This window comes from Dendronephthya gigantea, unplaced genomic scaffold (genome assembly GCF_004324835.1).
Source record: "Dendronephthya gigantea isolate DGI-Jeju-01 unplaced genomic scaffold, DenGig_1.0 000006F, whole genome shotgun sequence".
In the NCBI taxonomy this organism is placed as follows: domain Eukaryota; kingdom Metazoa; phylum Cnidaria; class Anthozoa; order Malacalcyonacea; family Nephtheidae; genus Dendronephthya; species Dendronephthya gigantea.
The window spans coordinates 3,625,372-3,643,462 of record NW_021163016.1 but is presented as its reverse complement, the minus strand read 5'-3'; the positions used below and the strand labels follow the sequence as shown (position 1 = coordinate 3,643,462).

Here is an 18,091-nt window from a genome sequence, read left to right as displayed (position 1 = left end):
GGACAATCCCGGCGAGCTGACCAATCAGGGTTCATCTTCATTTCTTGCTACAGATTTACAATCCTGGTTTTCTTCCTTCTCTCGGAAAGTAAAATTGATATTCTCCACGGACCCTCGTGAATGCTCAACGAAATTAATTGACGTTGACTTGGCTGCTGTTGAAATGGACCAAGATTGCCTTCAGGTCAGTAGCAGTTCATTGTTAGGTTCAATCTCTTGAAAGAAATCGAAGAAAAGGACCAAATCTCAGTATAAAAAATTCTGCCTAACCGACGTTTAGTTATTTGTGCAGTCCCCCTCATGTTTTTAGGCATCTTACGTCGTAATAAACATCTTTTGTAAAGCATGTGTTGCTGTGCAAAATATCACAACTTCTAACGACCTTCCACCAAGGAGGTAAGCTATTGTCTTAACCATCGACAATCCTTAATCTATACACACTGGGAACAGATTAATGACGCTACAGACATATTGTATTGATTATTGCATTTTTAGAGCGCTCTTCAAATTTCATTGGGCATCGAAGTTTGTCTCAATTTTGGTCTCATTTCCTCGTCTGCTTCAATGTGTGTTCGTTCATCTTTGGAGTACGATATGTCATGAGGTCAGTGGTCCTTCATACAGTTTCTTAAACTACGAATCGTTCTCAGAGAAACATTTGAGAAGAGAGCTTCAGACTTGACTTTACCAAACACAAGGTTCTCCAGTATTCTCATGTAATAGCTAACAATGACATGATAACAGGTTGGTTAATCAACCTTCGCGATAAAGCATTCATTCTTGGGACTGAAGAGACTTTAATGATTTTTCAGTCTCACGTACTTGCTGATGAACACATCCATGGTCTGGCAATCTTAACCTGTCACCTTTCATGTTTCAAGACTTGGAGCATTCGCGCTCAGACAACCAACCCTGAGGTGGGCATCTGGGTGTATCATTTGCTACTTTCTAACTCTCCACCACACGACAGATTGTCCCGACACTTGTTTTAAAATATTTCACAGAGTTCTGATTGTCACCAAACACTTGTTGACTTTATTTTAAGTCAGATTTCGTTATCATCAAAGACATCCTCCAAGTTTTTTCTAAGGTATTGTGTGTGGTCTGAGTCTCTTGCATTTGTGGCTTCGAAATATATTTCTCTTTTTTGTGTAATATGCTTTGCGTGCATGTTCGATTAGAAAGCTCCGCCATATGATTAAAATTCCATCATAAACCAGAAGCCACTCGCTGTAATAGTCTTATCTTTCGAAACTTAATTTGACATTCATTTCAGATGGTGTTCTCATTATCTTCACTACGCTATGGTTGTGTTTGAATCTCTCACTACAGACCTAAACCAGCTTACATGTGATGGTCCACTAGGTAGTGTATCCTAGCCTCGTTTTCTTCGCGTATTCTAGTTCGTTTATTAGCAAGAATGCCTTGATATTGTACAACAATATCTGCAACAATATCTTATTCTAAATTTCATTTCTTTCTTTTTTTTCAAGGTCAGGCTTATGTTCCAAAAACGATGCTCACTAAAGTAAGTTTCAATCTCCATTTTCCTCTTAAAATGAGTCACCTGAACTGCCTAATCTTTGTATTATAACGTTGTTATTACAGGTGCAATATCTGTGCAATAAGTTGAAGTTTCAAGCACCAAGAAAGGATTTCTTAGAAAGTGAGTTAACGCAAGCCAGGTTTCAGGAATAATGAGTAACAAGAATATACTGGCTTTTATCTCCGAACGAAAACCGCCAAAAATGAAAATCATTTGTACATATTTCTGCAAGCTGTTTTGATTTCGTATTTATAGGCAAAGAAATGAAAGTCTTGGACAGTCTGATAAGATCTTTAAAAGAAATCAGGCTTCTTGAAGACCGAGGATGTGAATCACCGTGTTTGAGTTTCAAACAATGGTTGCTTTGGGAGCTTGATACCCGCGAAGACTTTTTAGTAGAAAACGAGAGGTATTCCATGAAATTACTTATGATAACTTCATATGAACCATTTATGCAAGTTTAGTTACACATTCCTCCAGTTAATCGTTCACCTTACTCATCAATTCTGCTCGATTTCACACACTCAGACTGCAGTATTACAACTGGATCGTTTATGAAAAATTTCTACCACAACTGGAAGATGTTGAAAGCGGAGAATTGGCTGCAATTCAAGAAATAGCCAAAGACATTGTGTCTGCTATCATGGATCATTGGACGAGGTTGGTGTCTAAAGAGTTGAGCTTGGTTGAAGTTAGTTCGGCTTTGATTATACCTTTGGTTTGGATTTGGCTGTTTCATTATATTTTGGTTACATTTTTAATTCGTGTTTTATATTTTTAAGATCACCGATGAAGGATGTTTCTTCTGCGGGAAAAAATTTGATAATAATTTTACAAGATCTCGTGAATTTGTCAAACGTGTCTTCAGAAGAGAGAACTGACGTTTGGTTCTTAGATTTCTTTGAGTCAAGATTCAATGAGGTGGATAATAAGAGTTTCCTGTGGATAATAGTTTTCAGTATAGAATAACCAGTTTTAATTGAAACGAGAGAACATCCTCTTTGTAGATAAAGAAAGGCGAAGATCCCTCCGCTGAAATTCAGTTTCAAACTGAAACGATTGCTTTCATCAGGTAAGCTTTTACTCCACGCAATAACTCACATGATTGACCACTTCACTTCAAATGAATTGAATATTTTCTTAAGATTGGCGACACAATTACCATCCTGGTTGTTAGTAGCAAACACTGAGATGGAATGGAAATTGTTGAAAGACGAAAATACGAAGAAATTCTCCCAGTTTCTTAATGATAATTTGGTAGGTTTTTGTTTATTTCAACTCAGTGGTCTAACATTAAGAGGATGAGATACTCTATACATTGTAACAAAGTCGAGCAAGCAGCAGTTTTTTTTCCAGAAACCAGAGTTGTTTCCAGATTCTATGGTTTTTCCGTTCAATTTGACGGCGCATATTTTAAAAGTGAGTACCGACAGAACACATGCATACAGGATATGTTCTTGTGGCCATACATGAAGTTGAGAATCTGGTTCTTTTATTGACTGTAGATTTTCTTGAAACGATTTAACTTGGAAAGAGAGGAGCCGAGGTATGCGATAGATTTAAAAATTGTGATAAATGGAATAGCAGATACCAGAGGAGAAATTTTTTTATTTATTCGTAGGAAAGCTGAATCGATACTGCGATGTTTTCTGACAGATTGTCATTTTATCTTTGCCTCCCTTATGGTAAGTATTGTCTTTTGAATTCAACCCATGCAGATACAGCTAATTCAACAAGTATTTCTCTTTAGTACTACTGGGTCCAACTCAAGCCACTCTATCATCCCTACGTCACCGCCAGTGAAACGCTTCAACAATTGCAATCTTACCATGGTTGGTTGACTGATATTTTGACCGGCAAGGACCAACCAGTGGCACAAAATACTCTTCCAGTTCTTGCTGGTTACGAAGTTGGACAAAGTTATGTCATATTTCTGCATATTTTAAAAAGGTATTTATGACAATTGTTTTATTATCAAAGTCAGCCTTTTATTTATTTAATATCATGTTCAACTTTTGAAATACTTTAGATCACAAGCTTCTACCTTGGACGAAAATTTTGTGCATAGGATGACTGTCTTGTTGAAAGGACTGTCGTCTTCGCAGCCAGGAAAAAGAGTAAGATATCTTCAATTGAAGCCTCAAAGAACCACGGGGCATTAGATATTTATGGTTATTAGGTTTCATATACTAAAATTGTTGGCCTGTTAACAATTTTTCTATTTGTATCGTTCATACAGATTCTTGTGTTTCTCTACGATATCATCTTCTGTTATCTGGCTATGAACATTGTACAAGATGATGAGGTATGGATCCAATCCAAATACATAATAATAATCGCATTGGTTAGACAGAAACTAATGAAGAACCATTTTGAAGCGTTGTTAGTGCAGCTTTAGCTCACATTATAAAACAGAAAGTGTTTTCTCTTTTTCTTTAAAGACGAAGGAATCTGAAGAGGCCTGGTATGAAATAACAATGGTAAACAGTAAACTATTGCACAAATCTTTCCTCTGCTCAAATCATATAAATCCTATGATAATTTGTTAAAACGTTCAAATCCTCCGCGCTTTCTTCTTAGACTATTCTGTTTTTGTATCCGGAGGTTCTGTGCGTTTTTAATCGTAAGTCTACGATTTCAGTCATCGATCTGTAATCTGGGTATAAAATAATGATATTTTCCTTTCTTTTCGTTATAGAAGAATTGAATCAGGGCGCTGAATTATTGTCAGCAAGATATGTTTTGTTTGAAAAGAAAACTCGTCGCTTTCTGTCCATCTTGTTCTTCAGGTTAGGAGAAAGATGTGCTGGTTTTTTCTTAGGAGATGACGCTAGGTTTTAACTCGTGTCTGGTGGAACTGTTGAGGGAACATTTTTTTCTTTTTTGCCTTTAGGATGGTCACGCATCAGATGATGAGATTTTAACAGATGTGAGTCAGGGATTCTTCACTTCTGTAGCATGTACTCTCTTTACGAAGCACACGAGACAAATTGACTGACTGGTCGAATTCTTTTGAATTTCAGAGATTACCATACGGGGCTTTTACCCATGCTGTTTTGCTCATGTACATTCAGTACACAGATCTTTACCAAAATTTTTCTGATCGCTCTTGTCCAAAACAGGTAAAATTACCGAATGAAGATTCCCTAGTTGCAGGACAGTACGGTCAGATATCCACTGGTCGGAGTTTGCTGGAATATAATGCTTTTAAAGTTTTAAAAATGAAAACCATAATAAATCTTACAGGATCATATTCCTTTCTTCAGCTTCTCGATTTAGATGTTTATGTGAAGATTACAACCTTTGTCAAAGATTATCTTCGTTTGTTCCACTCAGCTGACTTAAGAATTCCAGAAGTAAGATGTCTGAATGACGTCATTTTGCAACTCACGTTATGTATGATGTCATTAGTAAAGATGTTGTACAATGACGTCATGTTGTGATGTCTGTGATATCCTTTTGGAAGGAGCTTAAAATTCACTTTTTTTAAACTTTATTTAGTTCGTTGTCCAGAAATTACCTCAGGAGGTTCGAAGATATATCGAAAGATAGAACTTTGTATATATTATGAATTATCTCTACTCGTTATTTATTGAAATTAAATATTTTTGCAAGTATTTTCAACATTCATCTCAGGGGGATTTCCTGGCTTATTTCAAAGGGGGGTTTCCAGTAAACATGTTGATAGCGGAGGGAGGGGGGGGGGAGAAATGCAAAATACAGCGCGTTTGAGAGAAAATTCGAGTCTCCAAGCAGCATACAAAAATGGACCAATCACGATGCTCGAAACACACCACGTGAAGACGTATTAATTTTCAAGATGGCAGTGAAGTAATGAATAAGGGTTCATTGTCAGATTATCCACGTAACCCTAAATAATTGAACGAAGATTCTCAAATATGTAGCGATATGGAAAAGACGGATACCCGAGCGTTGTGTTTAATGCATTTGCCATGGTTTTTCTTGTCGAATTCGCGAAATCGTGGTGGAAGAAGAAGCGGTGTTTACGCTTTCTAGTCTGGGTTATTTTGATATCGGTTGCAACAAAAGGGACTCATGTTCCTCTCAATTGCGTGGTATTAAATCAGACGGGGGAACTACGCTATGATTACAAGTCGTCTGTTGTTGAAAATGGTGAGTGCTTCTTGTCTTTGATATTAACCCAGTTTCTTTCAACAAAACCTTGGTTACTTTACTGTTGCTATTTCAATGGATGAAAGATAATAACAAAGTTGAGTTATCAAAAAGCTTCCTGGCAGGGTTCCTCTTAGGCATGCCTAGAATACATATCTGATTCAGGAATGGAGACTGTGATTTATTAAACTAGTTTTTTTTGTTTTCATTTGCACAGGATGCATAAGACCAGGGAATATAGAATGTGCACATAACTGACACTTACTGACCAAAAACCACGCTAGAATGTTTGCAAATCGGGCATGTTTATAGATTTTGTGCTTTTTCTTTGCACAGACACCTCAAACATTCAGCAATACAATCCTCCCTAGTTATTTGGAAATGTACTAAACATTCATTACCACAGTTGTATGTCTCTTTTGGGTTTACAAACTATGAATAGTTAGTTACATACATCAGGTACTGTCTGGTCATTAGTTATAACATTTGATATTTTCTTTCTCTAGAGTTCATAGTGTTGTTTGAAGGGTACTATCCTGAACCCAGACGAGATGTGATTGTTAGTGAAGCACTGAGCATCAGCAATGTTCCGTCGTGGGAAGTAATTCCTAGAAATAACCCTGCCCGTCAGTTCCCAAGTGACTTCTCCTTGATCAGGGTAATAATTAGATACATATGGTTATATTCTACTTTAAGAGATCAGTAACTGTTGTTTGTTCATGAGGCATAGTTTCGAGACGGGATCACAATCCAGTTCAGATCTATAATGAACATGACCTATCTAGCTTTAGTTTGGAGGTCAGAGGAGGATTCGTTGATTTAATAATAAGTTTGGTTGGCCTGGTTTATCTTCAATCCAGCACTAGTTTTAAAGATTAGTGTTAGCTATGGCTGAAGCAGGGTTCTTTTATGCTATAATAGTTACGTCAAAATGCAGAAGAAGGGGTGGAAGCTCTTCAGATGCATCCAAGAATACGAAAAGTAACACCACAAAGAAAAGTTCAAAGATTTCTTCATTTCACCCAAGGTAAAATGTCTTGACCTATCACCCCAGTATAGTCCATCTCTTAGAGCTTGGTAACGAATGTTCAAATCCGACAACAGGCAATTGACTCTTTTTGTCTCTCATTTATTTATCTGTATTATATTGATATGAATGTATCATTACTGAACTGCATCATCATTGTCGTCCATTGTTCAGATGATTTACAAGATGGGAACAACTCAGAATGTCACAATGATTGCTGGTCTGTTAAAGATTGGAGCGCAAGGAAGGGAACTCGCTCAAGCCTTTCAATGGTAAATCATTCGCTTTTTCTATTAAACCATTCTCTGATTTATATAAAACAAACTGGTGTAGTATTATGTAAATATCTTCTCTTCTAGGGACAATCACTTTCTTTCTCAGAAGATGCTGCAAAAGGAAGGAAGTTGTTACGAGCAATTCCACGCCAGGTTTGCAAAAAGTCGAAACAGACTCAAATTTAGTCAGCTGATGTTATTAAACTGTGATCTTCATTTCAGATCACGCAAGCATTGCAAGCGGATATCTTATGGAGCATGGGTTATACTGGAGAGGATGTGAAGGTGGCAATATTTGATACTGGTTTACATAAACATCATCCTCACTTTAAAAACATCAAAGATAGAACTAACTGGACAAATGAACAATTCATGGACGATGGTAAGAAATATTCCATCACAGTTTCTCAAACCAGTTCAAGTTTCAGTCTTGGGATCTTGCTGATTTTATTTGATCCTTAGACACAGACCCTAAAAATATCTTTTTTTATTCAGGTTTGGGTCATGGAACATTTGTGGCAGGTGTCATTGCAAGCTCCAAGGAATGTTTGGGGTTTGCACCAGATGCTGAGCTTCATATTTACAGAGTGTTCACAAATAACCAGGTAAGGTCCTACTTGTTCTTCTTTTTTATTTGTGGCAATGAAACATCAGTTATCTTCCATCTCAGAATTGATATGAAAACCTTGTTTGTTTTTCACGCAGGTTTCTTACACCTCTTGGTTTCTGGATGCTTTCAACTACGCGATTTTAAATAAAGTGAATGTTTTGAACTTAAGTATTGGTGGACCTGACTTCATGGATCAACCTTTTGTTGACAAGGTTATTCAACTTTGGATGTACCAATTTATTAATTTAAATTATCAGCTCTAAACTGTTCTTCTTCAAGTGCAGTAAATCTATATTTCTCATCTGCAGGTTTGGGAGTTAACTGCAAATGGCGTCATAATGGTGTCAGCGATTGGAAATGATGGTCCATTGTATGGGTAAGATTACAATCCACGATGATTTATTTGTAAACTGGAATATACCCAAATCAAGGATGGCAATGATCAATGTCTATTTTATGTATATTTCAGGACGCTAAACAATCCTGCAGACCAGATGGATGTCATTGGTGTTGGTGGAATAAATTTTGAAGATCAAATTGCGAGATTTTCCTCTAGAGGAATGACAACATGGGTAAGACTTGGATAAACCGCTGTGTGTGCGTGTGTGTGTGTGTGGTGTAGAGTAATACTTGATGAGAGTTCATCATTTGTTTAGGAATTACCAGGTGGATATGGTCGTGTAAAACCTGATATTGTCACGTATGGATCTGGCGTTCGTGGTTCAGGTTTGAGGTACGATTAATTCCTGTTGTGGTGTTTGTCCTTTCATCGTACAGTAGTTGAGATTTGCGTTTCGTAAACCATCTTGTCTTCTGTAGGGGTGGGTGTCGTTCTTTGTCTGGTACCAGTGTTGCCTCACCAGTCGTTGCTGGGGCTGTTTCATTATTGCTGAGGTAAATATTTCATCATCTAGTCTCGTGCAATGTCTGTTATATGAAAATCAATTCACTCCTTTTATGTTTCATCTGTCTAGTTCTGTGCGACATCGCGGCGACGTCATCAACCCAGCCAGTATGAAGCAAGCATTTTTGGCGTCCGCCCGTCGCGTTCCAGATGCTAATATCTTTGAGCAAGGTCAGAGCCAAATACATTCACGTCGGTTTCTTAGTTTTCCCCAAGCATGTCTCATATCAAAAGATGGTCCTCGCATGGCCGGTATTTCTTTGTCCAGGGTTTACGAACTTTGATTCTTGTGTGTTTCAGGTCATGGCAAACTGGATTTAATTAAAGCATATCAAGTCTTATCAAGTTATAAACCTCAGGCCAGCTTGAGTCCAAGTTATATTGACCTCACAGAATGTCCCTACATGTGGCCATATTGTGTTCAGCCACTCTACGCATTTGGTCTTCCTGTCATCGTCAACGTAAGTGGCAAAAGGGACATTTAGTTCTCTCCGTAGCATGGACATAACCCCGAAATATATAAACTACGAATAACCTTGTTTTTCAGCCTTTTATTAGGCCATGCTTGCTTCGGGTCTAGCTTCCTAAATGCTTCATTTCCCCAGCACTCTGACAGACTTCCATGAAAGACGCTAACGCATCTCCTTCCATTCCTACGCTTCTTTATCTTCGTAATTTTAGGTGACGATATTGAATGGTATGGGCGTGACCGGTTCCATCGTAGGAAAGGTATCTCTCTAATTCCGTATTCCGATTTCTATACCATAATAGTTATTTTTCATTCCGTCTTAATGAACGTTTTTCATTCTAGCCTGTTTGGCATCCATATCTACCGCAAAATGGCGACAGAATAGACGTAAGTTGATAGTAGGTGGTAGTAGGTGTTAGAAGGTAGCAATGGACAGTAGAATGTGGTACAGTACAGTGGTAGTAGTTGGTGTGGTTGTTGTAGTTGGTACCAGGCAGTAGAAGGTGGTACCAGGCAGTAGAAGGTATAGAGAAGGGATAGAGAAATAGCTCATTTTATACCATAATATCCATCACTTGGACTATAACATTTATTGAATTACTTCTTCTCTAGATTTCATTCTCGTATTCTCAAATCTTGTGGCCATGGTCAGGGTACCTCGCGCTGTCCATCCGGGTAACACCAGCCTCGTCCACGTGGTCTGGAATAGTTCAAGGCCACGTGTCATTGAATATATCGTCTCCTCCACAGGTGAGGCCAAAAACACTTGACCATTTCGACGCATTATTTGAGCTCTGAACGATACCAATGTTTGTTGCAGGGAGATGAAATGGAGAAGAGAATGTCGATGATTAAATTACCAGTGAAAGTCAAAGTAATTCCAACTCCCGAACGAAGGTTGGTTTTCACGATATTAAGAATAGATTCTAATATTCAAGCGTTGTTCATGATTTGTCTATTATATCATCTAGCAAGAGAATACTTTGGGATCAATACCATAATCTACGATACCCTCCCGGTTATTTTCCTCGCGATAACTTGAAGATGAGAAACAATCCATTGGACTGGTAAGTCACCCATTTACATACAGTACTGTACGTTCACCCACGGTCCCATCGCGTCAATGATATTTCTAAGAAATACATGGCAAACTCGTTGCTTTCTAGGAATGGTGATCACATCCACACGAACTTCCGAGACATGTTTAACTACATCACCAAACAAGGATACTTTATTGAAGTTCTTGGTGAGCTGTTTTGCTATTACATCGAGGTTTATTCTTTTAAAATTTCTTTTTGATTGGACATTCTAAAGAGAACCACTCGTTAAAATGTTCTTCACTTTTAGGATCTCCTTTCACGTGTTTCAATGCTTCACATTATGGTACGTGCTTTTATATGCAAAACTTCCTAATTCTGTGAGAAAATATTTATCCATCTTATGAGCACTGTACACAAGAAAAGTGGACTTAATGTCATAATTCACAAGCTACTTCTGTACAGGGAGTAGCGTGGCAGCGTCTTCAAACAACTTCGCATCAAATGTGGTATAACAACTGCCTAAAATAGAGAGAACACTTCTCGATGTTTCGACCTGAGGGGATTCGTCAGTTGATTATATTTGAGCTGAAATCTAAGTTTTGTTTAACTTTTCTCCCCCAGGGACATTGCTGATCGTAGATCCCGAGGAGGAATATTTTCCAGAGGAAATAATCAACTTCGTGCGGACGTTGAAAACCTTGGCCTCTCCTTGATCATCGTCGCTGATTGGTACAACGTTGAGGTGATGAAGAAAGTGAAGTTCTACGATGAGAATACTAGGCAATGGTGGATGCCAGATACGGGGGGAGCGAATATTCCTGCTCTTAATGAACTGCTCGCACCCTGGAGGATGGCATTTAGTGACCAGATTTACGAGGGAGACTATCGTCTCGCTGAGAATGGAGGTAAACTTCTTTTGCCCAGTTTTGGATTAGGAAATAACTCCGCACGTAAACGACGATGAGCCAAACTTGGTGCCATGAATTTCCTCCTTTTTGCACCTTTATCACCGAATTTTTTTTAAAGTTTTACATATGTTTAGAGACACATACAATATCTCCTTGCAATACCGTAAGTTTTCCATTAAAAAAGTGCACAATTTTCTATAAATTCAGCACAAAATTGTGAAAGCATTACTTGATGAGTTGAACAAATTCAGGGCAAAAATGGGGTGAATCCATAGATTTTTTACGAGATCTTGTGTTGCGTGTATTATCGTGGCTCAGACTGTACGATATGCTTCTAGTCTATTACGCGTCTGGAACAAGTTTGCTGAGATTCCCCTCGGATGGTATCGTGGTAAAACAGACGTTGAATGACCAGGGTTTCGAGGTGACCGCAGGAAAAACGAAGACCGTTTCAGACGTGCCAATCTTGGGATTGTACCAGACAACTCTCGATGAAGGTGGTCGGATAGTATTGTATGGTGATTCAAACTGTTTGGATGGTGCTCCGTTACAGAGAGGTGCGTCTTTGGTTCACCGTTGACCGTCTACATTGCATAATCAACTAATTGTATTTTCATCAGGATGCTTTGTTCAGTTTTAAAAATGTGATTCTTCTTGTAGATTGTTTTTGGTTGTTAAGTGACATGCTTCAGTTTACCGCGAGCAATGAGTTATCTCCGACGTTTGGTGATTTCAAAGGACAGGTCATTGAAACAAGCAAAGATGATAGTCTACCTCAAAGAATGGAAGGTAACTTATCAAAATTCCCTCATTCCTATATCTGAAGGTTGTATCACAAGGTGAACATTTATAGATTTGTGTTATCCCATTAACATTAAAGTTGTCCGACTTCTTCTCAATTAACAGGTAATCAACTAAACCGTTACTCCAAAGTTCTGGATTCGAGGCTGGGACCAGCGCAGGCAAAAAGTCTTCCTGCTTGCCACAAGTACACATGGTCTAAAGCACAAGCATTGAATATATCTTCCACTGGAGATTTATATAAACATCCCAAGTTGCTGTGGATTGGTCAGGTAAATACTGCATGTGGTAAACACGTAGGTTTCTCATCATTTCTTGAACCAACCAACGACAGTGTATTGATTCATACTTTCTAAACTAGGCCATTAGAATCCACTTTCAATGTAGCTACTACCAACAAATATTTATATACAAAGGTTCACAATGTATTTGCAATTTCATCTAGCCTGTGGTGATTGATTTGTCCTCAAGAAAGAAAGTCAATTTCCAAGTTCCTCACGACTGGGAACCAGACAGTCCTACAATAGACATCTGGTACACCATACCAATCTATGTCGCTCTGATATCATCCATTATCCTTGTCTACTGTGCTATACTGACCTGTAGGTCACACAGAAAACCAAAGAAGCCTGGAGACAATAGGACGTTCACATTTCGTATCCCTACAACAAGACTGTTTGTCTAGCCACCATTCAGACAATAAAGAGCTCAGCGATTCAGGCACATCTAAAAGGGCTGTTTCAACGAAGCACAAGATTTTGAGGTATTGAAAGTTTGTGAAGCTAAATAACCACAGGCTATTGTTGGGATGAGTACATGACTACCAAGGGTATATACTCATTTCAATATCTCAAAGCCGTTTTACTCTCATTCAGTCTGGACTGAGTGAGATTATGTAAACAGTCCATGCAAAGTCATGACCTGTGTTAGGCCCTGAGACAAGATTTCGCACAAGATCTGATATGCAGAAAATTGTATATAAGTTTCCATGTCAACCAAAGTGCGTTTACCTAGGTGCCTTTTTAAATTTTTCTGATCCCACATTAAGAAAATCATAGTGGTAGTGAATGTGTAATTAGGTTAGAGCAATTATTGTAAATATATTTCAAATGGGCTTGCATTGGGAAATGTAAAAAAGTTTTTAATATATAAATGATTATTATGAAAGTAAATATTTTCTTCTATTTGTTTGCATGTGGCATTGTGTCATTAGGTGTGGTCTGGGTTAAATCTCCGCTTTCCTAAGAAAAAAAATCGATTTGCCTCTTCCTTTGTTATTTTGTAACTGTTTAATATCCCCATTGCTCTTGTCTATGAGAATTAAACATTGAAAGTGAAGGTGTTGGGTTACAACTGAGATCTATACACAAACTGAACAAATGGTATTAAAACTTGATTTAAAATTGTTTGTTTCAGATAGTTATTAGCTAAAAAATCTTAGATTGAAAACTCATCTTATGCTCATCTTTACTTCTAGTTTGGTGAGCTCTATATATAATAAGGACTAGCAACCTGTTCTCAGTGACCTCTATATATTTTATGGAGTACTAACTTGTAACATGTGTTCGTTTTCAACTATATTATTCTACAAAATCGTTCCACTTATTATTCATAAATGATTTATAAGTCATTGAATCTATATAAATATTCCCCCGTAAGTGGTCTATCTCATGTTGAACAATACGCGCAGGCCATCCTGATGCATTCCAACACACAGCTTCACCATTCTCGTTCAGCCCTCTCACCTCTACCTCGAGTGCACGGGGGACAACACCTGAAAACCCCTCAAGACTGAGGCACCCCTCTCTGAATGCAACCATTTTAGAATTGGTAATTTTCAATTCTGGGTTAATGAAAACTTTCAGTGGAACTATATCCATTTGTTTCTGTCTGAGGTCTTCCAAAGTGAAACCCATTTCTTTCAGTCGGTTCATATGACCTTGCGTGTGCTCCATAGCAAAAACTTGCAATCCAACTCCGATCTGTGGCGCTGCAATGCCTACAGCTTGATGTGATCTCATTGTTTTAATCATTACCTCAAGAAGCTTTTGAAAATCGGCTGTCTGGATGGTAATTGGATCAACTGGTTGGGCGACCTCTCGTAGTACTGGGTCACCAATTTGACGAACTTTTGGCACATTTGTGCCGACAATTGTGGATTTTAGAGTTTCCATCCAGCTTGATTTTTCTCTACGGAGAATACTAAAGCATTTTGGAGATTTTAGAATATTTTTTAAAAGACCTTTCCGCGCTGTGATTCGAAAGAACATTTCCTTTTCATCCTAAGTCCAGGAGTACTTCGTGTAAGAAATATCATCTGGAACCAGTGCTACCACTTTTAAATTTGAAACGTCCATCAAGTACGGCTGGAATTTCCATCAATCGAACAATAATTCCACAAACAACATCCGTCTTTTTTAAGGCTTCAATAGAGTTCCTACTACCATTTTGACAGTTTTAGACAAGAGAATAAACCATCATTATCCAAGTAAACTTATATAAATTTACGTAAAATCCTTCGAAAAAAGGTTGAGGAAAATAAAATAGTGTAGTAATAGTCGGTATAAGTTCTCTTGGTCTGGCGGTGAAGGCAATGCTCTCTCATGTTTCACACTGGGGTTCGAGTCCAAGCATGTCCGTTTTTCATTATGTCTTTTGAGAAAAGGATAAGGTAAATCAAATAAAATAACCTTAGCCGTTCAGCACAAGATCTTGTAGGAGACGACAATGATCTCCCAAGTGGTAAATCGACGGTTCGAATCCGACCATAACCGTTTTTTCATTATGCACTCGTGAAAAGGATAAAGTAAATTAAATAACCAAAGCCAGTCAGCACAATATCTTGTAATTTAGTGGCGAAGACAATGGTCTCACAACTGGTAAATCGATGGTTCGAATCCTACGATGACCGTTATTCATTATGAACTTCGTGAAAAGGATAAGAAAGTTAAATAACCATAGCCTTGAGCACAAAATCTTGTAGTCTAGTGGCGAAGACAGTGGTCTCACAACTGGTAAATCGATGGTTCGAATCCTACCATAACCATTTTTTCATTATGAACTTCGTGAAAAGGATAAGAAAGTTAAATAACCATAGCCTTCAGCACAAAATCTTGTAGTCTAGTGGCGAAGACAGTGGTCTCCCAAGTGGTAAATCGATGGTTCGAATCCTACCATAACCATTTTTTCATTATGAACTTCGTGAAAAGGATAAGAAAGTTAAATAACCATAACCTTTCAGCACAAAATCGTGTAGTCTAGTGGCGAAGACAGTGGTCTCCCAAGTGGTAAATCGATGGTTCGAATCCTACCATAACCATTTTTTCATTATGAACTTCGTGAAAAGGATAAGAAAGTTAAATAACCATAACCTTTCAGCACAAAATCTTGTAGTCTAGTGGCGAAGACAGTGGTCTCCCAGGTGGCAAATCAATGGTTCGAATCCTACGATGACCGTTATTCATTATGAACTTCTTGAAAAGGATAAGAAAGTTAAATAACCATAGCCTTTCAGCACAAAATCGTGTAGTCTAGTGGCGAAGACAGTGGTCTCCCAAGTGGTAAATCGATGGTTCGAATCCTACCATCACCGTTTTCCATGATGAACATCGGGAAAAGGATAGAGTTTATTATAAATAACCATTGCCGTTCAGCACAAGAGCTTGTAGTCTAATGGTCAAGATGTTGATCTCATGTGTCGACATCCAGAGGTTTGAATCTTGTTTTAGATGGAAATTTTCGCTATTAACTGTGATGCCACATGGGTATCTTATTGAAATCCGCCATGTTGCATGGTTGCACTTGAATTCGTCCTTGCGATCTTTATATTTTCAAGTGTTAAAAAGCACTGATTTGCCAGCTCAAACTCAGTTTTCTATTCTTCTTATGGTGATGAAACCAAAGACATATGCAACTCCCGAATTATACCTTCTCTGTGGGTTTTCAAGCAAGAAAAAGGAATAACTACAGGACGACATTCACACTCAACTGATTTTAGCTGCATGGTGATGTCGAACTTTGCCCCGGACCGGCAACTAAATGCCTTATCTGCTCTCAAAGACGGTGAGAAGAAATCAAAGCTCAGACTTGTGCTCTGAATGTAACAGCCTATACCATGTAAAGTGTTTGTCGGACGCGGTCATATCTGGCTGCGAGACATCGTTTTGTTCGACATGTACACCAATAACGCAGGATTCAGCCGAACCTCATACAAACTGCTGTAATTCGGTCAATGAAAAGCTAAAAGAATTTGCCAATACAAGGGGCTAAAGGTAATTCACCAAAATATAAATGAACGGACTATTATACGGAAGCTCGACAGGGTTGATATGTTACTTAAAGAAACCAACCGAAGTATTGATATATTTGCAATAACTGAAACCCATCTACAACATGATATTAAAGACGAATATATTTTTTTCAGGAAAGACCATGAATACGGAGTTAGAGGTGGTGTCGGTTGCTTTATTCGAGAAGATGTAAAATGGCAAAGGCGAGCTGACTTGGAAAGAGCAGGTTAGGAGACTTTATGGTTGGAAATATTTGTTAAAAACTCAGTCAAAATCCTTCCTTGTTTGCATTTTATATCGACCTCCAAATTCCCAGTAAACACTTGCAAAAGGATTTCGAAAGCATTCTTCAAGATATGCTAAGTACCGGTCTTTGTGAAAACAAAGAGACCATTCTATTAGGTGATTTAAATACAGATTACTTACAACAACCAAACAACAAGGAAATCAAGCACATCATTATTAAAACAAATCATGGCTTTAAACAAATCATTAAAGTCCCAACAAGGATTACAAGATTCAAAACTGACCTTAATTGATGTGATAGCAACAACACACCGAACAAAACATTTCAAACATTTCAAAAAGACACGCACAGTAGCTCAAAACAAAATACTTCTTCGTCAAAAAAATAATCTCGGAGAATTTCAAAAGTGAATTTTTTCAGTCTCGAGAAAATCACCCAGTCAAATTTTCGTAAACATTAGTTTTAAAACATTAGCCTGACATATCGAACAGCTGTACATTCATAAATAAAACTCACCCCGGCTGAAATTGCTATGGGACATGCATAAGACACAAACTCCTGCTTTCAACTTTCATAAATATCTGATTACCTGTTAGTAAAGCAATTATATAACTTACTTTTACCATCAGTTGATTCGAATTTCCACGCGATGTTGCGATAACACACGTTCATTCGTTAAGCCTGATTCTCATAATGAATCTTTGTTATTTTGTATAAATCTTCTTCGTCAACAACCGCAAACAATACATCGCCGACCGTCGGTGACATATGAGAATCAGGCTTTATTGATGCTTCATCGCCGATGACAAGGTTAGGCCAGAAGTGAGCATCTCCTTGCACAACTGAGCCATGTGCAAAATGCTACACGTCGTGCTGGATCACGTGGGACTTTGACATTTTTCTTGGATTACGCCAAAGCACTGACTCTTGGATTTTGTTGAAAGGATTGTCGTACTTTGGTGATGTTTTTTTACGATGCTTGCTCTCATACAGAAAGTCCAGCATTCCGATTTAAGCTATTAGCTTTTGTAAAGTATAGCAACTGTTTTGACAACGTTTGACAAGCCACAGTGGACTTAATTCTTATCTTCTAGGACTCCACCACCACGAGGCTAGGTTGTTCAGCTGCGAACTGCCCAGCAACCATGATAAAGCATAAATTCAAATCCACATTTCAGTAATATCGAATGAATGTTTGCCACGGAGAACTTACTTTACAGTCATTTCGTTTTAATACACGTGAGATTTGACCATTTCCAATTGTTAAAAGTTTATTACACCGTTGGATACGTGGATAGCAGCTAAATTGGAACAAAATGCTAGCCAGCATTGTTAACTTCTTATTTCATCAGCAATAGCCACCATATTTTCATCAAAAGTTGTTTAATTCTAACTTTCTTCACGGTGACGTTAATTTGGACCCACTGTATATAGGTCCAATGCTGCATGATATTATGTCAGCATTTTTATGAAGATGCTGTTCCCTTCATTCCCGTGGCCTTTCAGCAGCCTTGATTAAAAGCGAATGCTAGTGTATAGTCTTCTGGTCAAATGCACTTTCTGTTCAACGCTTCTTTCGACATTTGCCAATCTGTACAGATCTTCTTTGTTATGGTATCATCCACAATCGCTCATAAGACTTCTTACTGTTTTCGTTCTTTCAGCAGTATAACGGTTAAGCTGTTAAAACATAACAAAAATTAGCGAAAACTTACTCCTTACCCTCCGCCGTTAACAGGGGAACCTAAGTTTGAGAACTGATGAACGCAACCGAAAAAACGGACGCTCTCGCAATTTAGCGAAACGAAAAGCCATATTAACAAACAAGAAAGTACTAGTAG

General features: G+C 38.1%; 4 protein-coding genes and 1 long non-coding RNA gene across 5 annotated transcripts in view; 3 read left to right on the top strand and 2 right to left on the bottom strand.

Annotated features, from left to right (window-relative positions):
- Window positions 1–4,387, top strand: part of LOC114516635 (Fanconi anemia group A protein-like) — a 9,143-nt gene extending 4,756 nt beyond the window's left edge. Inside the window, exons 23-44 of the mRNA XM_028536162.1 lie at window positions 54–184; window positions 311–396; window positions 496–604; window positions 813–917; window positions 1,050–1,090; window positions 1,277–1,365; window positions 1,494–1,528; window positions 1,609–1,666; window positions 1,802–1,955; window positions 2,075–2,206; window positions 2,329–2,467; window positions 2,554–2,618; window positions 2,692–2,803; window positions 2,903–2,965; window positions 3,052–3,092; window positions 3,168–3,231; window positions 3,297–3,496; window positions 3,576–3,663; window positions 3,786–3,851; window positions 3,988–4,026; window positions 4,127–4,169; window positions 4,245–4,387. Of these exons, the coding sequence (XP_028391963.1) occupies window positions 54–184; window positions 311–396; window positions 496–604; window positions 813–917; window positions 1,050–1,090; window positions 1,277–1,365; window positions 1,494–1,528; window positions 1,609–1,666; window positions 1,802–1,955; window positions 2,075–2,206; window positions 2,329–2,467; window positions 2,554–2,618; window positions 2,692–2,803; window positions 2,903–2,965; window positions 3,052–3,092; window positions 3,168–3,231; window positions 3,297–3,496; window positions 3,576–3,663; window positions 3,786–3,851; window positions 3,988–4,026; window positions 4,127–4,169; window positions 4,245–4,387 (2,003 nt within the window). The remainder of the gene's footprint in view (window positions 1–53; window positions 185–310; window positions 397–495; window positions 605–812; window positions 918–1,049; window positions 1,091–1,276; window positions 1,366–1,493; window positions 1,529–1,608; window positions 1,667–1,801; window positions 1,956–2,074; window positions 2,207–2,328; window positions 2,468–2,553; window positions 2,619–2,691; window positions 2,804–2,902; window positions 2,966–3,051; window positions 3,093–3,167; window positions 3,232–3,296; window positions 3,497–3,575; window positions 3,664–3,785; window positions 3,852–3,987; window positions 4,027–4,126; window positions 4,170–4,244) is intronic.
- Window positions 1–18,091, bottom strand: part of LOC114516411 — a 24,483-nt gene extending 6,392 nt beyond the window's left edge. Inside the window, exon 1 of the mRNA XM_028535878.1 lies at window positions 16,868–18,091. The gene's annotated coding sequence lies outside the window, so the exon portion shown is untranslated. The remainder of the gene's footprint in view (window positions 1–16,867) is intronic.
- LOC114516413 lies at window positions 4,446–5,156 on the top strand. Its single transcript, XR_003686293.1, has 4 exons — window positions 4,446–4,475; window positions 4,570–4,668; window positions 4,813–4,902; window positions 5,048–5,156. It is a non-coding gene; the product is annotated as an uncharacterized LOC114516413 (long non-coding RNA).
- Window positions 5,362–12,869, top strand: LOC114516410 (membrane-bound transcription factor site-1 protease-like). The gene is given in 27 exon segments (XM_028535875.1): window positions 5,362–5,680; window positions 6,187–6,338; window positions 6,602–6,707; window positions 6,882–6,979; window positions 7,067–7,135; window positions 7,205–7,364; window positions 7,478–7,587; window positions 7,688–7,804; window positions 7,901–7,968; window positions 8,062–8,164; window positions 8,249–8,325; window positions 8,412–8,486; window positions 8,567–8,667; window positions 8,797–8,957; window positions 9,178–9,225; window positions 9,308–9,352; window positions 9,578–9,715; window positions 9,786–9,862; window positions 9,937–10,032; window positions 10,132–10,211; window positions 10,313–10,348; window positions 10,627–10,671; window positions 10,674–10,910; window positions 11,252–11,470; window positions 11,574–11,702; window positions 11,820–11,986; window positions 12,160–12,869. Coding segments are annotated over 27 exon segments (3,135 nt in total). The 5' UTR covers window positions 5,362–5,499; the 3' UTR covers window positions 12,400–12,869.
- LOC114516412 (peptide deformylase, mitochondrial-like) lies at window positions 12,935–14,036 on the bottom strand. The gene has a single exon (XM_028535879.1). It carries the CDS (start codon window positions 13,982–13,984, stop codon window positions 13,295–13,297), a length of 690 nt encoding a protein of 229 aa, XP_028391680.1. The 5' UTR covers window positions 13,985–14,036; the 3' UTR covers window positions 12,935–13,294.